Source organism: Corythoichthys intestinalis, chromosome 7 (genome assembly GCF_030265065.1).
Source record: "Corythoichthys intestinalis isolate RoL2023-P3 chromosome 7, ASM3026506v1, whole genome shotgun sequence".
Lineage (NCBI taxonomy): Eukaryota > Metazoa > Chordata > Actinopteri > Syngnathiformes > Syngnathidae > Corythoichthys > Corythoichthys intestinalis.
Window position 1 is genome coordinate 51,801,492 of NC_080401.1, and position 15,777 is coordinate 51,817,268.

Here is a 15,777-nt window from a genome sequence, read left to right on the forward strand (position 1 = left end):
CAGTAGGGAGGTGTGGAAGGGGGAAAGTCTTGCCGTTAAGCCGCTATTAGAAGATTGGGCCTCCTCCTTCTTCTCCTCCTCTTCCTCCTTGCCGAACTCTCCTGCAGCAGGACGTCGAGGTCCATCTTCCTCCTCCTTTGCCAGGAGAGGAGACGCCAACTCCTCTGACCTCCTCCCCCTTCCTTCCTAATATTTCCCTCTTCTTCATTCGCGTCCCTGCAGGGGGTCGCTCACGGGAACCCTCGTCATCATCATCATCCTCACCGTCAACTAATGCCAATGTAGGTGTACTCTTGTCTTTTCTTTAAATTTGACAGTTTTTCCAAGTTCTTTTTATAGAAAGTAGATTTTACAATTAAATTGATATTTACAGTTCACATTTTATGGGCTGCCATTGGGGCCAATAGACGTCCAGATTGTTTGAACTGGGAGCTGCCAGCCCCTCCTCGTTCAAATTGATTAGATGTCCATCGCCGTCAATGGCAGTGAATGCTGTAATGACAGAGTGGACATTTTTATTGCTGATGTTGGCATTTATTGGGTACCTGATTCAGCTAGAAAGTCTGCTGTTTGAAAAAAATATATTTTGAATTGCTATAAGGTTATCAATTATGTTTCATAATGACAGGGTGGACATTTTTAGCTAATTTTAACATTTAAGGAGCACCTGATTCAACTAGAAAGTTTTTTACTGTACTGTTTGGCACAAATATTTAGAATTTCTATGAGGTTTTTCAATTAATTGATATTTCATAACAACAGAGTGGAGGTTTTTTTTGGGCTAATGCTAGCATTTAGGAGCACCTGATTCAGCTAGCAAGATTTAAGTGTACTGTTTACGAAATATATTTTAATTATATGTGAGGTATTTCCACCAACTGATCTATAGTGGAAATTACTTTTGGCTAATGTCAGCATTGATTGGACACCAGAGTAAGCTAGCAAGCTATTAGTGTACTGTTTAGCAGATATGTTTGGAATTTTTTTATGAGGTTTTCCCATAAATTGTTATTTTGCAATGACAGAGTTGACATTTTTGGGCTAATGCTAACATTTTATGAGAATCTGATACAGCTATCTAATAATGTATTGTTTACCAAATACATTTTGAATTTCAATGAGCTTTTTTCGATCTTTTGTTGTTTCATGATATGACATTGTTTGGGCTAATTGGTGGTATTTATGAGCACCTGATTTAGCTAGCAAGATTTAAGTGTACTGTTTACAAAATATATTTCGAATTTCTGTGAGGTTTTTCCAACAAGTGATATTTTGCAACAACCGTGGAAATTGTTTTTGGCTAATGTTAACATTGATTGGACACCTGAGCCAGTTAGGAAGCTATGAGGGTACTGTTTAGCATATACAGTATATTTGGAATTTTTTATGAGGTTTTCCCATAAATTGTTATTTTGCAATGACAGGGTTGACATGTTTTGGCTAATGCTAACATTTTATGAGAATCTGATTCATCTAGCAAGCTTGTAATTCAAATATTCGTTGAATTTCTTTGAGATTTTTGAATCGGTTGATAATTCACAACAACAGGGTGGACTTTTTTGGGCTAATGCTAGCATTATATGAGCACCTGATACAGCTATATGATAATGTATTGTTTAACAAATACATTTTGGATTTCAATGAGTTTTTTCGATCAGTTGATGTTTCATGATATGACATTGTTTGGGCTAATGCTGGTATTTATGAGCACCTGATTTAGCTAGCAAGATTTAAGTGTACTGTTTACAAAATTTATTTCGAATTTCTGTGAGGTTTTTCCAACAACTGATATTTCGCAACAACAGTGGAAATTGTTTTTGGCTAATGTTAGCATTGATTGGACACCTGAGTCAGCTAGGAAGTTATTAGGGTACTGTTTAGCAGATACTGTATATTTAGGATTTCTATTAGGTTTTCCTATAAATTGTTATTTTTGCAACGACAGGGTTGACATTTTTTGGCTAATGCTAGCATTCTATGAGAATCTGATTTTTCTAGCAAGCTGTATTTCGAATATACTTTGAATTTCTTTGAGGTTTTTAAATCAATTGATATTTCACAACAGGGTGGACATTTTTGGGCTAATGGTAGCATTTTATGAGCACCTGATACAGCTAAGAAGCTGGTAGTGTATTTTTTAACTAATACATTTTGAATTTCAATGAGTTTTTTTCCCATCATTTGATATTTCATGATGTTACATTTTTGGGCTAATGCTAGTATTTATGAGCTCCTGATTCAGCTAGCAAGATTTAAGTGTACTGTTTACAAAACATATATAACATTTCTGTGAGGTTTTTCCAACAACTGATATTTTGCAACAACAGTGGAAATTGGTTTTGGCTGATATTAGCATTGATTGGACACTTGAGTCAGCTAGGAACCTATTAGTGTACTGTTTAGCAGATGTATTTAGAATTTCTATTAGGTTTTCCCATAAATTATTATTTTGCAATGACAGGGTTGACATCTTTTGGCTAATGCTAGCATTCATTAGTATCTGATTCATTTAGCAAGATGTATTTCAAATATACTTTGAATTTCTTGGAGGTTTTTGAATCAATTGATATTTCACAACAACAGGATGGACTGTTTTGGGCTAATGCTAGCATTTTATGAGCACCTGATACAGCTAGGAAGCTTATAGTGTACTGTTTAAAATATACATTTTGAATTTCAATGAGTTTTTTTTCTATCAGCTAATATTTCATGATGTGATTAGAATTTATATTAGGTTTTCCCATAAATTGTTATTTTGCAATTACAGGGTTCATATCTTTTGGCTAATGCTAGTATTTATGAGCACCTGATTCAGCAAGCAAGATTTAAGTGTACTGTTTACAAAATATATTACGATTTTCTGTGAGGTCTTTTCATCAACTGATATTTTGCAAACAACATTGGCTAATGTTAGCATTTATTGGACACTTGAGTAAGCTAGCAAACTATTAGTGTACTGTTTAGCAGACATATTTAGTTTTTAATTTAATTTTGCAACAGCGGGGTTGACATTTTTTGGCTAATGCTAACATTTTATGAGCATCTGATTCATGTAGCAAGCTGTAATTCAAAAATACTTTCAATTTCTTTGAGGTTTTTAAATCAATTAATATTTCACAACAACAGGGTGGACATTTTTCTGGTTAATGTTAGCATTTAATAGGCACCTGATACACCTAGCAAGATTTTATTTTACTGTTTAACCAATATATATAGAATTTCTAATAGGGCTTTCAATCAACTGATATTGCACAACGACAGAGTGGACATGTTAAGTTTGACTACATACATTACATTAACGAAACACAAGTGTAAATATTTTTACTGGTATACTAAGCCACGGTTTCAACCTCTGCTGAAGAAAGATAAAATATGTGACAGCAACAAAAAAGATCTTGAGGGACAGTTACCCTGTAATGACAGGGTGGACATTCAACAAGCTTTGTATTTTTTTATTATATATATTTTTTAAGTCAATTTGTTAATTAGCACGCTACTTCCTGGTCAGTTGGGGTTAGCGGAAATCACTGATTTTAATCATCAAGCACTTCAGTTTTCAACTTTCAGGGTAAAAATCTAGCAATTCGCTGCATTTTCATTGCTGACAAATGTCAAAATGGGGTCAAATCAGTCCTGCAATGTTTTATGCGTGAATTCGTATGGAAATTCAAATAAGGGAAGTAGTGTAAAATTGTTAGAAAAGCAGTTTGTCTTGCTCGTGCTGCCTGCGGGTGGGAAGCCCCCACAAAGGGACTCATTCACACCCGGATCGAGGCCCGTCACATGAATTGGACAAGGCTTTTACGCGATCTTTGGAAGCATCAGATGCAAAACCGCTGGCCATTTCGTTGACATCTTCCAAATGGGAGGAGCTGGCGGCAAACCATCGCTCCGGTCAGTCAAACGGCATTCTCGGGAGGCGTATGATCACACGGCACGTGAGCAACAACGGGCCTTCATGTGAGCAATAATCCCATTGGATTCCCGAGCACATGTCGGACGGAGCCGAAGCGGTCCACTGACCCCCTGCCGCCTTGGCCCCCGCTCAGCTGATGTGTTGGATTTAATGCTGCCCCTTGTATTTGCGGGTCATGTGATGGCTGAAAATGACGTCTATGCTGCTTTCTCGCCTACCACTAAGCCCACCACGCACTGTGTGATGCGGCCCGACTCAACTCGACTGTCGTGCCTTTTTCCCATGATGCTCCATTTCATTCGTATTTGGCCGGTTTGCCAACAAACAAAAACGACACCCCAAAAAATAGAAATTTAATGTGTCAGGGGCAACTTCTTACCAAAATGGCGAAATTTCTGTGGCATTTTCAGGGATGAAAGTGGCTAGAATTTCTTGCCGGAACTCCGTGACATAAAGGTCGGCATGGAGCCAGATTTTCTTTGGGAAGGTCGGGGAGCAAACCTCCTAAAAACACTGAAATGCAAAAACTGCTATTGGCACAGTTACATATAACACACAATAAAACTAGGGCTGTCAAACGATTCAAATTTTTAATCGAGTTAATTACAGCTTAAAAATGAATAATTAATCGCAATTAATCGCAATTCAAACCATCTATAAAATATGCCATATTTTTCTGTAAATTATTGTTGGAATGGAAAGATAAGACACAAGATGGATATATACATTCAACATACAGTACATAGGGACTGTATTTGTTTATTATAACAATAAATCAACAAGATGGCATTAACATTATTAACATTCTGTTAAAGCGGTCCATGGATAGAAAGACTTGTAGTCCTTAAAAGATAAATGTTAGTACAAGTTATAGAAATTTTACGTTAAAACCCCTCTTAATGTTTTCGTTTTAATAAAATTTGTAAAAATTTCAATCAAAAAAATAAACTAGTAGCCCGCCATTGTTGATGTCAATAATTACTTACACAATGCTCATGGGTGCTGAAGCCTATAAAATCAGTCGCACCCAAGCGCTAGCAGAGGGCGGCAAAACTCCATAAAACACAATTAACATGTGGACATTTCACTGTACTGTCATTTAAATCTGTCTGAGCGTGACATGTGCGTTAATTGCATCAAATATTTTAACGTGATTAAGTAAAAAATTAATTACCGCCCGTTAACGCGATCATTTTGACAGCCCTAAATAAAACACAACATGTTTTACACATGTATAACTGCATTACATTGAAACAAGTAGGGCTTGCAGCTATCGAATATTTTAGTAGTCGATTAATCGATGGACTAGTTCGTTCGAATAATCGAGTAATCTGATAAGGAACATGAAAAATTAAAATACCTGAGCTGAGCCTCAAACAGTATAAATTTAAAAAAATGAGGCTCAATGTAAAACAAAAGAACAATTGGCTAACTTACATAGAAAAAGTCCACTAGTTTAAATGCGATAAAATGCTAAAGTTTTTTTTACAATGCTCTAAAAAAATTGTTCTGACACATATTCCCACAAAAAAATGGCTAATTACACCTGTAAACTAAATTATGAATGCATTAAAAAACATTAGCTCAAACAAAAACTTGGCTTACGTTGGTCTTAACAGGGAGCTTTAGGATTCAGCCATGTGAAGAGAGGCAGACCAGAGGGCAGTGTATCCACCCTAATCAATAAAACTAAATGCAAACACTTCCAAAATAAACCATTACGCCACTTACATTAAACGAATCCTCGAGGCAACAAAATTTAATTTGAATATTTTTTTTAAATTGAATACTCGAGTTAATCGATTAATCGTTGCAGCACTAGAAACAAGGCATGAATGAGAAACTGATTTTCATTCAAAAATTTTATTTTTTCACTGATTTGCAAAATTCCATCTAAAATTTATTTTCCCTCTTTTCCTCCAATCTAAATGCAAAACCTCAATTTCAACTACAGTGGTACCTGTCTCTACATACAGAATTTTCAGGTTAAGACACGCCTCAATGGGAAAATATCGCCTCTTGTTAAGAAAGAAATTTCAGGATTAGAAAGGCAAAAATACAGTATGGAATTAGCAGCTCCCAGAGTTGACTGAACGCAACATACTGTGGTATGAAAAAGTATCTGAACCTTTTGGAATTTCTCACATTTCTGCACAAAACCACCATCAAATGTGATACGCATCTTTGTCAAAACCACACAGATGAAAATACAGTGTCTGCTTTAACTAAAACCACCCAAACATTTATAGGTTATCATATTTTAATGAGGATAGCATGCAAACAATGACAGAAGGAGGAAAATAAGTAAGTGAACCCTCTGCCTTAGGAGACCTAAAGAGCAATTGAAACCAATTTTTACCAAACACTTTAAGTCAGGTGTGTGCCCAATCACTCATGAGTGGTTTAAAGCTTCCTTGCCCACTATAAAACACACACCTGGTAAGAATTGTCTTGATGAGAAGCATTGTCTGATGTGCTTCATGGCTCTGTCTAAAGAGCTGTCTGAAGACCTGTGATCAAGGATTGTTGATTTGTATAAAGCTGGCGAAGGATACAAAACCATCTTTTAAAAGTCTGAATGTTCATCAATCGGCAGTCAGAGAAGTTGTCTACAAATGATATTTTGGTACTATTATTTCTCTCCCAAGGAGTGGCCGTCCACCAAAGATGACGCCAAGAGTTCAGCGCAGAATACTCAGAGAGGTAAAAAAGAACCCTGGCACAGTCCAATATCTCTGTGCACACATGAACTATATGTGCCAAGAATGGTGTTCATGGGAGGACTCCACAGAGGAAGCCACAGCTGTCTAAAAAAACATTGTTGCTTGTTTAATGTTCGCAAAAGGCACTTGGTCACTCCACAGAAGTTTTGGCAAAATATTTTGTGGACTGATGAAACCAAAGCTGAATTGTTTGGGAGTAACACACGTCATGTGTGGAGGAAAAATGGAACAGCTCACCAACATCAACACCTCATTCGGCATGTGAAGCATGGTGGAGGGAGCATCATGATTTGGGGCTGTTTTGCTACCTCAGGGCCTGGACAACTTGGAATCATTATTGGAAGAATGAACTCATATGTTTATCAGGATGTTTTGCCAGAAAACCTGAGACGGTCTGTCAGATAGTGGAAGCTAAAAAGAGAATGGATGCTGCAACAAGACACTGATCCAAAACACAGAAGTAAATTAACTTCAGAATGGCTTCAGAAAAACCAAATACACGTTCTGGAGTAGCCAAGTCAAAGTCCAGACTTGAACCCCATTGAGATGCTGTGGCATGACCTAAAGATATCGATGCATGCCAGACATCCCAGAAATCTGATTCAACTACAGCAGTTTTGGAGAGATGAATGGGCCAAGATTAGTCCTGATCGATGTGCCAGACTGATCTGCAGCCACAAAATATTAAATGTGATGGTTCACTTACTATTTTTCCTCCTTCTGTCATTGTTTGCATACTATCCTCAATAAAATATGAAAACCTATAAATGTTTGGGTGGTTTTAGTTACAGCAGACACTGTTTTTTCATCTGTGCGTTTTTGACAAAGACCAGATCACATTTGATGGTGATTTATGCAGAAATGTGAGAAATTCCAAACAGTTCAGATACTCTTTCATACCACTGTATATTTTGAAGATAACACAAACATTGACTTATTTTCAAATTAATAAGGAAATAAATAAGTAGCCTAACATAGAGTAATTGGACAAAAATAAGTCAAAATGCACATTAACTTGGAAGATGTTTTCTAATTTCTGAATTTTTTCCTCACTGTCCAGCCACAGTACCGCCATGTACCTGGAAAACAAAAGCAACCTGGACGTGGAGATGTCGCAGGCCTCGGCACCGGTTCACCAAAGCGCGAGGAATTTTGGCGAGCTGCGACTGCTGCAGGGCATCTCGGAACGCTGCGAGACTCACAAGCTGCAGCAGCAGTCGACCAGCCTGCCATCGGGACAGCGCGTCATCCACGCCGATGGATTCATGCCCGTACGACAAGAAGATGGGTAGGACAGAAAAATTCCGAATCCGAAGTTTGTGAGACTTGAAGATAGTTTACTCATTCACTGCCATTGACAGAGATGGACGTCCAATCCAATGGGACTTTCTTAAAAAAAATAAAAAAATAAAAAAATAAAAATAAAAATGGATCAACACAATATAAAGTATACTGTAAAGTAAGAATTTCAAATTATGTTTAAAAAAATTATATCTATATATATACACAGTGGGGCAAATAAGTATTTAGTCAACCACTAATAGTGCAAGTTCTCCCACTTGAAAATATTAGAGAGGCCTGTAATTGTCAACATGGGTAAACCTCAACCATGAGAGACAGAATGTGGGGAAAAAAAAGAGAAAATCACATAGTTTGATTTTTAAAGAATTTATTTGCAAATCATGGTGGAAAATAAGTATTTGGTCAATACCAAAAGTTCATCTCAATACTTTGTTATGTACCCTTTGTTGGCAATAATGGAGGCCAAGCGTTTTCTGTAACTCTTCACAAGCTTTTCACACACTGTTGCTGGTATTTTGGCCCATTCCTCCATGCAGATCTCCTCTAGAGCAGTGATGTTTTGGGGCTGTCGTTGGGCAACACGGACTTTCAACTCCCTCCTCACCCTGTGGCGTCAAAATGATAACGAGAACGGTGAGCAAAAATCCCAGAACTACACGGGGGGGGGGCTAGTGAATGACCTACAGAGAGCTGGGACCACAATGACAAAGGCTACTATCAGTAACACAATGCGCCACCAGGGACTCAAATCCTGCACTGCTCGACGTGTCCCCCTGCTGAAGAAAGTACACGTCCAGGCCCCTCTGCGGTTCGCTAGAGAGCATTTGGATGAACCAGAAGAGGACCGGGAGAATGTGTTATGGTCAGATGAAACCAAAAAATAACTTTTTGGTAGAAACACAGGTTCTCATGTTTGGAGGAAAAAGAATACTGAATTGCACCATACCCACTGTGAAGCATGGGGGTGGAAACATCATGCTTTGGGGCTGATTTTCTGCAAAGGGACCAGGCCGACTGATCTGTGTAAAGGAAAGAATGAATGGGGCCATCTATCGAGGGATTTCGAGCGAAATCTCCTTCCATCAGCAAGGGCATTGAAGATGAGACGTGGCTGGGTCTTTAAGCATGACAATGATCCCAAACACACAGCCAGGGCAACAAAGGAGTGGCTTCGTAAGAAGCATTTCAAGGTCCTGGAGTGGCCTAGCCCGTCTCCAGATCTCAACCCCATAGAAAATCTGCGGAGGGAGTTGAAAGTCCGTGTTGCCCAACGACAAAACATCACTGCTCTAGAGGAGATGTGCATGGAGGAATGGGCCAAAATACCAGCAACAGTGTGGGAAAAGCTTGTGAAGAGTTACAGAAAATGTTTGGCCTCCGTTATTGCCAACAAAGGGTACATAACAAAGTATTGAGATGAACTTTTTTGTATTGACCAAATACTTATTTTCCACCATGATTTGCAAATAAATTCTTTAATAATCAAACAATGTGATTTTCTGGCTTTTTTTCCCACATTCTGTCTCTCATAATTGAGGTTTACCCATGTTGACAACTACAGGCCTCTCTAATCTTTTCAAGTAGGAGCACTTGCACAAGTGACTAAATACCAGCCCTCCCCAGTTCAAATGGATGGGACATCTTTCGCTGTCAATGGCAGTCAATGAGTTAATTAAAAACAAAATTCAAAAATCACAATACAGGTAGAATTATGCTTTTTGAAGCATTTTGCTTCTTTCACGTTTGAAAATTTGTAAAGCTACAATGCACATATGTACATTTATGTTGAAAACGACACACATTTTAACAATGAAACACTTGACACAAAACAATTGTTGTTCAAATGTCCATCTAGTCTGATCAATATATAAATTTAGTTGATTAAATTAGCCTAATTTACCTGACAAAAGTCTGCTAGCTTAAATGCTACAAATGCTACCGTATTTAAAATTCTCATAGCAAATCGCTCACACATAACTCCACAAGCTGTAGCTCACACAAACATATATTAGCTGAAACAACTTACAGCCAGATGTGGGCCAAACCAGACCGCAGGCATCCATGTCAGACGTCTGAGTCTGCTTCTCAGTAATACAAGGCGACAGTCCAGCCAGACCTAATGCTGCCACCCAGGGCCGGCCCAGGCCATTTGGGGGCCCTAAGCAAAGTAATGCAAAGGGGCCCATATTTTTGTATATTAATCAGATTGTGTTGCACTGCATACTTCAAACTTCTCACCCCAAATGATTGTCAGTACTTACAGTAGATAGCACCAAACCTTTTTCTAAAAGAGGAAAGAAAGAAGTTAAGGAAGAACTTATATTTTTTTAAGTTTGTAATCAAGTATCAAAACTCACAAAAGTCAAATAAAGCAAACTGTAGTAAACAAAATAGAATATACATTAAACAATTGCCAGATTGGGGGGCCCCCTAGTGGTCAGGGGCCCTAAGCAGCTGCATAGTCTGCGTATAGGCTGGGCCGGCCCTGCTGCCACCAGAGGGCAGTGTATCCTCCATAGTAAAACGAAATACAATACTTTGGACTTTTTGGATAGTTATTTTGAGATTTAAGGGGTACTTAAAGGGTTAATTCCGACAGTTATGTCGCCAGCAAAGGAACGGAACTCGTTCGTAACCCGGGGACTACCTGTATGATAAAAAAAATAAATATAGTATATACTATATTTTTTGCAGTTTTTTTAAAGTAAGGTAAAAACTGTTGAAAAAGGGGACGATTATAATTTTGCATTTTTTTCAGAAACTTTAAGAAACATTTTAAAACTAAAAGAATAAAAAAATATTTACTGTTTTCCCCCCTATTTTTTAAGTCAAAATGTTATAAATTATGTAATAGATAAATAAGTGGTCACATTTACAGATTGTCTATTTTTGTCAAAAATTTTGTCTTGTCTCAACTGATGAGTTTTATCCAATGATTTTCGTAGTTTCCCATTTTAAAATCTACACGAACTGATGCAGAAAAAAAAAAGTGCACGAAAATGTGTGTTCGTGTTGGAGCCCCAGCTGCACTTCCTCGCGGGTGTCCGAATGTAGCAGCATGTTGATAAAAAAAGCCACCTTAATGATGTGCTGGTGTTCTCGGGGTGCGAGAGCATCTGGCAGCGGGCTGGCACAGATGTGACACCCGCTCAGTGGCGGTCAAAGTTCACCCATAAGCGAATCATCGCTGCCACTCTACCAGTAAAAATGGATTATACATCTATCACCGTAAACTTCCTCTGGCATTTTCAACATGGATTCTTGAGGCATTTTTGAACGGATACTCATGATGGACGGTTTTACCAAATTTGTTGTTAATAAATTGAACTATTTGAGGGCAGAATTTTTCAAAATTGAATAAAGGCAACACCTGAACAATATAATTTAGTTTGATTGTGGCAAATTCCAAACAAAATGGCGGACTTCCTGTGTTTTCAACGTGGCTTCCTGAGACTTTTTTGTGGCTCTAGTCGTAATCAATGGGTCTACCAATTCTTATGTTGCTAAGTTGAACTGGATCTGGGGGTACAGGTGTGCATCGGCACTGCCCTCACGATTCGATTTGATTACGATTCGGAGGGTCACGATTCGATTCGGTTCAATTCGGCAATGCATCGCGATGCATTAAAGCCTGGGATGCATTAAAATTCTAAAGCAAAGCATATTTTTCGTGAATCATGAGGCAACACAAGAGGTCAGACATTAAACAACTTTTTATTGGCTCTTGTGTCACTCCTGGTTCAAGTCAAATGAAAATACTTTCAGATATACAGTATATATTAAAAAAAAAAAAAAAAACAGATCGCAGCATTTAATTAGTGCTTTGAATGAGACCAGGGCTTTCTCTTATTTTTTTTTTACACACAGTAGCAGCCTTTCCACACAATGCAACATCTGAACTCCTGTGCAAAATCAGTAATAACAGTCACTGTATTTTGGTCACAACGACCCATCAATAAAAATATTCAAGTAAATATTAAAGAAAACGACAAAGAAAATATTGTAGTGCAGCAGCATCTTTATCTCAATATCAATCCAGGGATCAGTTCAGTTGCAAACATCAACTAAATTTTAATGATCAATTAACTAGATTTGCAGGCCCAGCCCGAAAAAACAGATTTTTTTTTTTTTTTTTTTTTTTTTTTTTTGGGAGTGACGCGGAAAAAAAACGCAGCGGCAGCAATTTATTTTAATTTCTTCGAGTTGCCAGAAAAAACTCAGGTTTTCTTAATGTTTAAATAGTCTCCATATTTTTATGATCATTATAAAAGCATTTACACAACCAAATAACGCCGGGAAAGTTTAATATAAAAAAAAAAAAAAACTTGGGTTTTGCAGACATACAGAGGAGAAGATTCAAAAGGATCACATTTCTGTTGCCTTTGTGTGCATAAATAAAAGTGTCCTTCGTCACGAATTCTCAGTTGGCAGAAAAAAAAAAAGCAAGTTTTCTTAATGTTTAAATAGTCTACATATTTTTATGATCATTATAAAAGAATTTACACAACCAAATAACGCCGGGAAAGTTTAATATAAAAAAAAAAAAAAAAAAAAAAACATGCGGTTTTGCAGACTCAGAGAGAAGATTCAAAAGGATCACATTTGTGTTGCCTTTGTTTGCATAAATGAAAGTGTCTTTTGTAACGAATTCTCAGTTGGCAGAAAAAAAAACAAGTTTTCTTAATGTTTAAATAGTCTACACATTTTAATGATCATTATAAAAGCATTTACACAATGAAATAACGCTGGGAAAGTTTAATATTAAAAAAAAAAAAAAAAAAACCTTGGGTTTTGCAGACATACAGAGGAGAAGATTCAAAAGGATCACATTTCTGTTGCCTTTGTGTGCATAAATAAAAGTGTCCTTCGTCACGAATTCTCAGTTGGCAGAAAAAAAAAAGCAAGTTTTCTTAATGTTTAAATAGTCTACATATTTTTATGATCATTATAAAAGAATTTACACAACCAAATAACGCCGGGAAAGTTTAATATAAAAAAACAAAAAAACAAAAAAAAAACTTGCGGTTTTGCAGACTCAGAGAGAAGATTCAAAAGGATCACATTTGTGTTGCCTTTGTTTGCATAAATGAAAGTGTCTTTTGTAACGAATTCTCAGTTGGCAGAAAAAAAAACAAGTTTTCTTAATGTTTAAATAGTTTACACATTTTAATGATCATTATAAAAGCATTTACACAATGAAATAACGCTGGGAAAGTTTAATATTAAAAAAAAAAAAAAAAAAACCTTGGGTTTTGCAGACATACAGAGGAGAAGATTCAAAAGGATCACATTTCTGTTGCCTTTGTGTGCATAAATAAAAGTGTCCTTCGTCACGAATTCTCAGTTGGCAGAAAAAAAAAAGCAAGTTTTCTTAATGTTTAAATAGTCTACATATTTTTATGATCATTATAAAAGAATTTACACAACCAAATAACGCCGGGAAAGTTTAATATAAAAAAACAAAAAAACAAAAAAAAAACATGCGGTTTTGCAGACTCAGAGAGAAGATTCAAAAGGATCACATTTGTGTTGCCTTTGTTTGCATAAATGAAAGTGTCTTTTGTAACGAATTCTCAGTTGGCAGAAAAAAAAACAAGTTTTCTTAATGTTTAAATAGTCTACACATTTTAATGATCATTATAAAAGCATTTACACAACGAAATAACGCTGGGAAAGTTTAATATTAAAAAAAAACAAAAAAAACCTTGGGTTTTCCAGACACACAGAGAAGATTCAAAAGGATCACATTTGTGTTGCCTTTGTGTGCATAAATAAAAGTGTCCTTCGTAACGAATTCTCAGTTGGCAGAAAAAAAAACAAGTTTTCTTAATGTTTAAATAGTCTACACATTTTAATGATCATTATAAAAGCATTTACACAATGAAATAACGCTGGGAAAGTTTAATATTAAAAAAAAAAAAAAAAAAAACCTTGGGTTTTGCAGACATACAGAGGAGAAGATTCAAAAGGATCACATTTCTGTTGCCTTTGTGTGCATAAATAAAAGTGTCCTTCGTCACGAATTCTCAGTTGGCAGAAAAAAAAAAGCAAGTTTTCTTAATGTTTAAATAGTCTACATATTTTTATGATCATTATAAAAGAATTTACACAACCAAATAACGCCGGGAAAGTTTAATATAAAAAAACAAAAAAACAAAAAAAAAACATGCGGTTTTGCAGACTCAGAGAGAAGATTCAAAAGGATCACATTTGTGTTGCCTTTGTTTGCATAAATGAAAGTGTCTTTTGTAACGAATTCTCAGTTGGCAGAAAAAAAAACAAGTTTTCTTAATGTTTAAATAGTCTACACATTTTAATGATCATTATAAAAGCATTTACACAACGAAATAACGCTGGGAAAGTTTAATATTAAAAAAAAACAAAAAAAACCTTGGGTTTTCCAGACACACAGAGAAGATTCAAAAGGATCACATTTGTGTTGCCTTTGTGTGCATAAATAAAAGTGTCTTTTGTAACGAATTCTCAGTTGGCAGAAAAAAAAACAAGTTTTCTTAATGTTTAAATAGTCTACATATTTTTATGATCATTATAAAAGAATTTACACAACCAAATAACGCCGGGAAAGTTTAATATAAAAAAACAAAAAAACAAAAAAAAAAACTTGCGGTTTTGCAGACTCAGAGAGAAGATTCAAAAGGATCACATTTGTGTTGCCTTTGTTTGCATAAATGAAAGTGTCTTTTGTAACGAATTCTCAGTTGGCAGAAAAAAAAACAAGTTTTCTTAATGTTTAAATAGTCTACACATTTTAATGATCATTATAAAAGCATTTACACAATGAAATAACGCTGGGAAAGTTTAATATTAAAAAAAAAAAAAAAAAAACCTTGGGTTTTGCAGACATACAGAGGAGAAGATTCAAAAGGATCACATTTCTGTTGCCTTTGTGTGCATAAATAAAAGTGTCCTTCGTCACGAATTCTCAGTTGGCAGAAAAAAAAAAGCAAGTTTTCTTAATGTTTAAATAGTCTACATATTTTTATGATCATTATAAAAGAATTTACACAACCAAATAACGCCGGGAAAGTTTAATATAAAAAAACAAAAAAACAAAAAAAAAACATGCGGTTTTGCAGACTCAGAGAGAAGATTCAAAAGGATCACATTTGTGTTGCCTTTGTTTGCATAAATGAAAGTGTCTTTTGTAACGAATTCTCAGTTGGCAGAAAAAAAAACAAGTTTTCTTAATGTTTAAATAGTCTACACATTTTAATGATCATTATAAAAGCATTTACACAACGAAATAACGCTGGGAAAGTTTAATATTAAAAAAAAAAAAAAAAAACCTTGGGTTTTCCAGACACACAGAGAAGATTCAAAAGGATCACATTTGTGTTGCCTTTGTGTGCATAAATAAAAGTGTCCTTCGTAACGAATTCTCAGTTGGCAGAAAAAACCCCGCAAGTTTTCTTTATGTTTAAATAGTCTACATATTTTTATGATCATCATAAAAGCATTTACACAACCAAATAACATCGGGAAAGTTTAATATTAAGAAAAAATAACAAGCGGTTTTGCAGACACAAAGAGGAGAAGATTCAAAAGGATCACATTTGTGTTGCCTTTGCGTGCATAAATAAAAGTGTCTTACGTAACGAATTCTCAGTTGGCAGAAAAAAAACGCAAGTTTTCTTTATGTTTAAATAGTCTACATATTTTTATGATCATTATAAAAGCATTTACACAACCAAATAACACCGGGAAAGTTTAATATTAAGAAAAAAAAAACATGCGGTTTTGCAGACACAAAGAGGAGAAGATTCAAAAGGATCACATTTGTGTTGCCTTTGTGTGCATAAATAAAAGTGTCCTTCG

The 15,777-nt window shown here is 35.9% G+C and overlaps 1 protein-coding gene across 1 annotated transcript in view; it reads left to right on the forward strand.

The window, feature by feature from the left end:
* oca2 (oculocutaneous albinism II) overlaps nucleotides 1-15,777 on the forward strand; it is a 75,688-nt gene continuing 59,911 nt past the window's right edge. Inside the window, exons 1-2 of the mRNA XM_057842310.1 lie at nucleotides 1-281; nucleotides 7,700-7,927. Coding sequence (XP_057698293.1) covers nucleotides 274-281; nucleotides 7,700-7,927 — 236 coding nt within the window. The 5' untranslated portion in view covers nucleotides 1-273. The remainder of the gene's footprint in view (nucleotides 282-7,699; nucleotides 7,928-15,777) is intronic.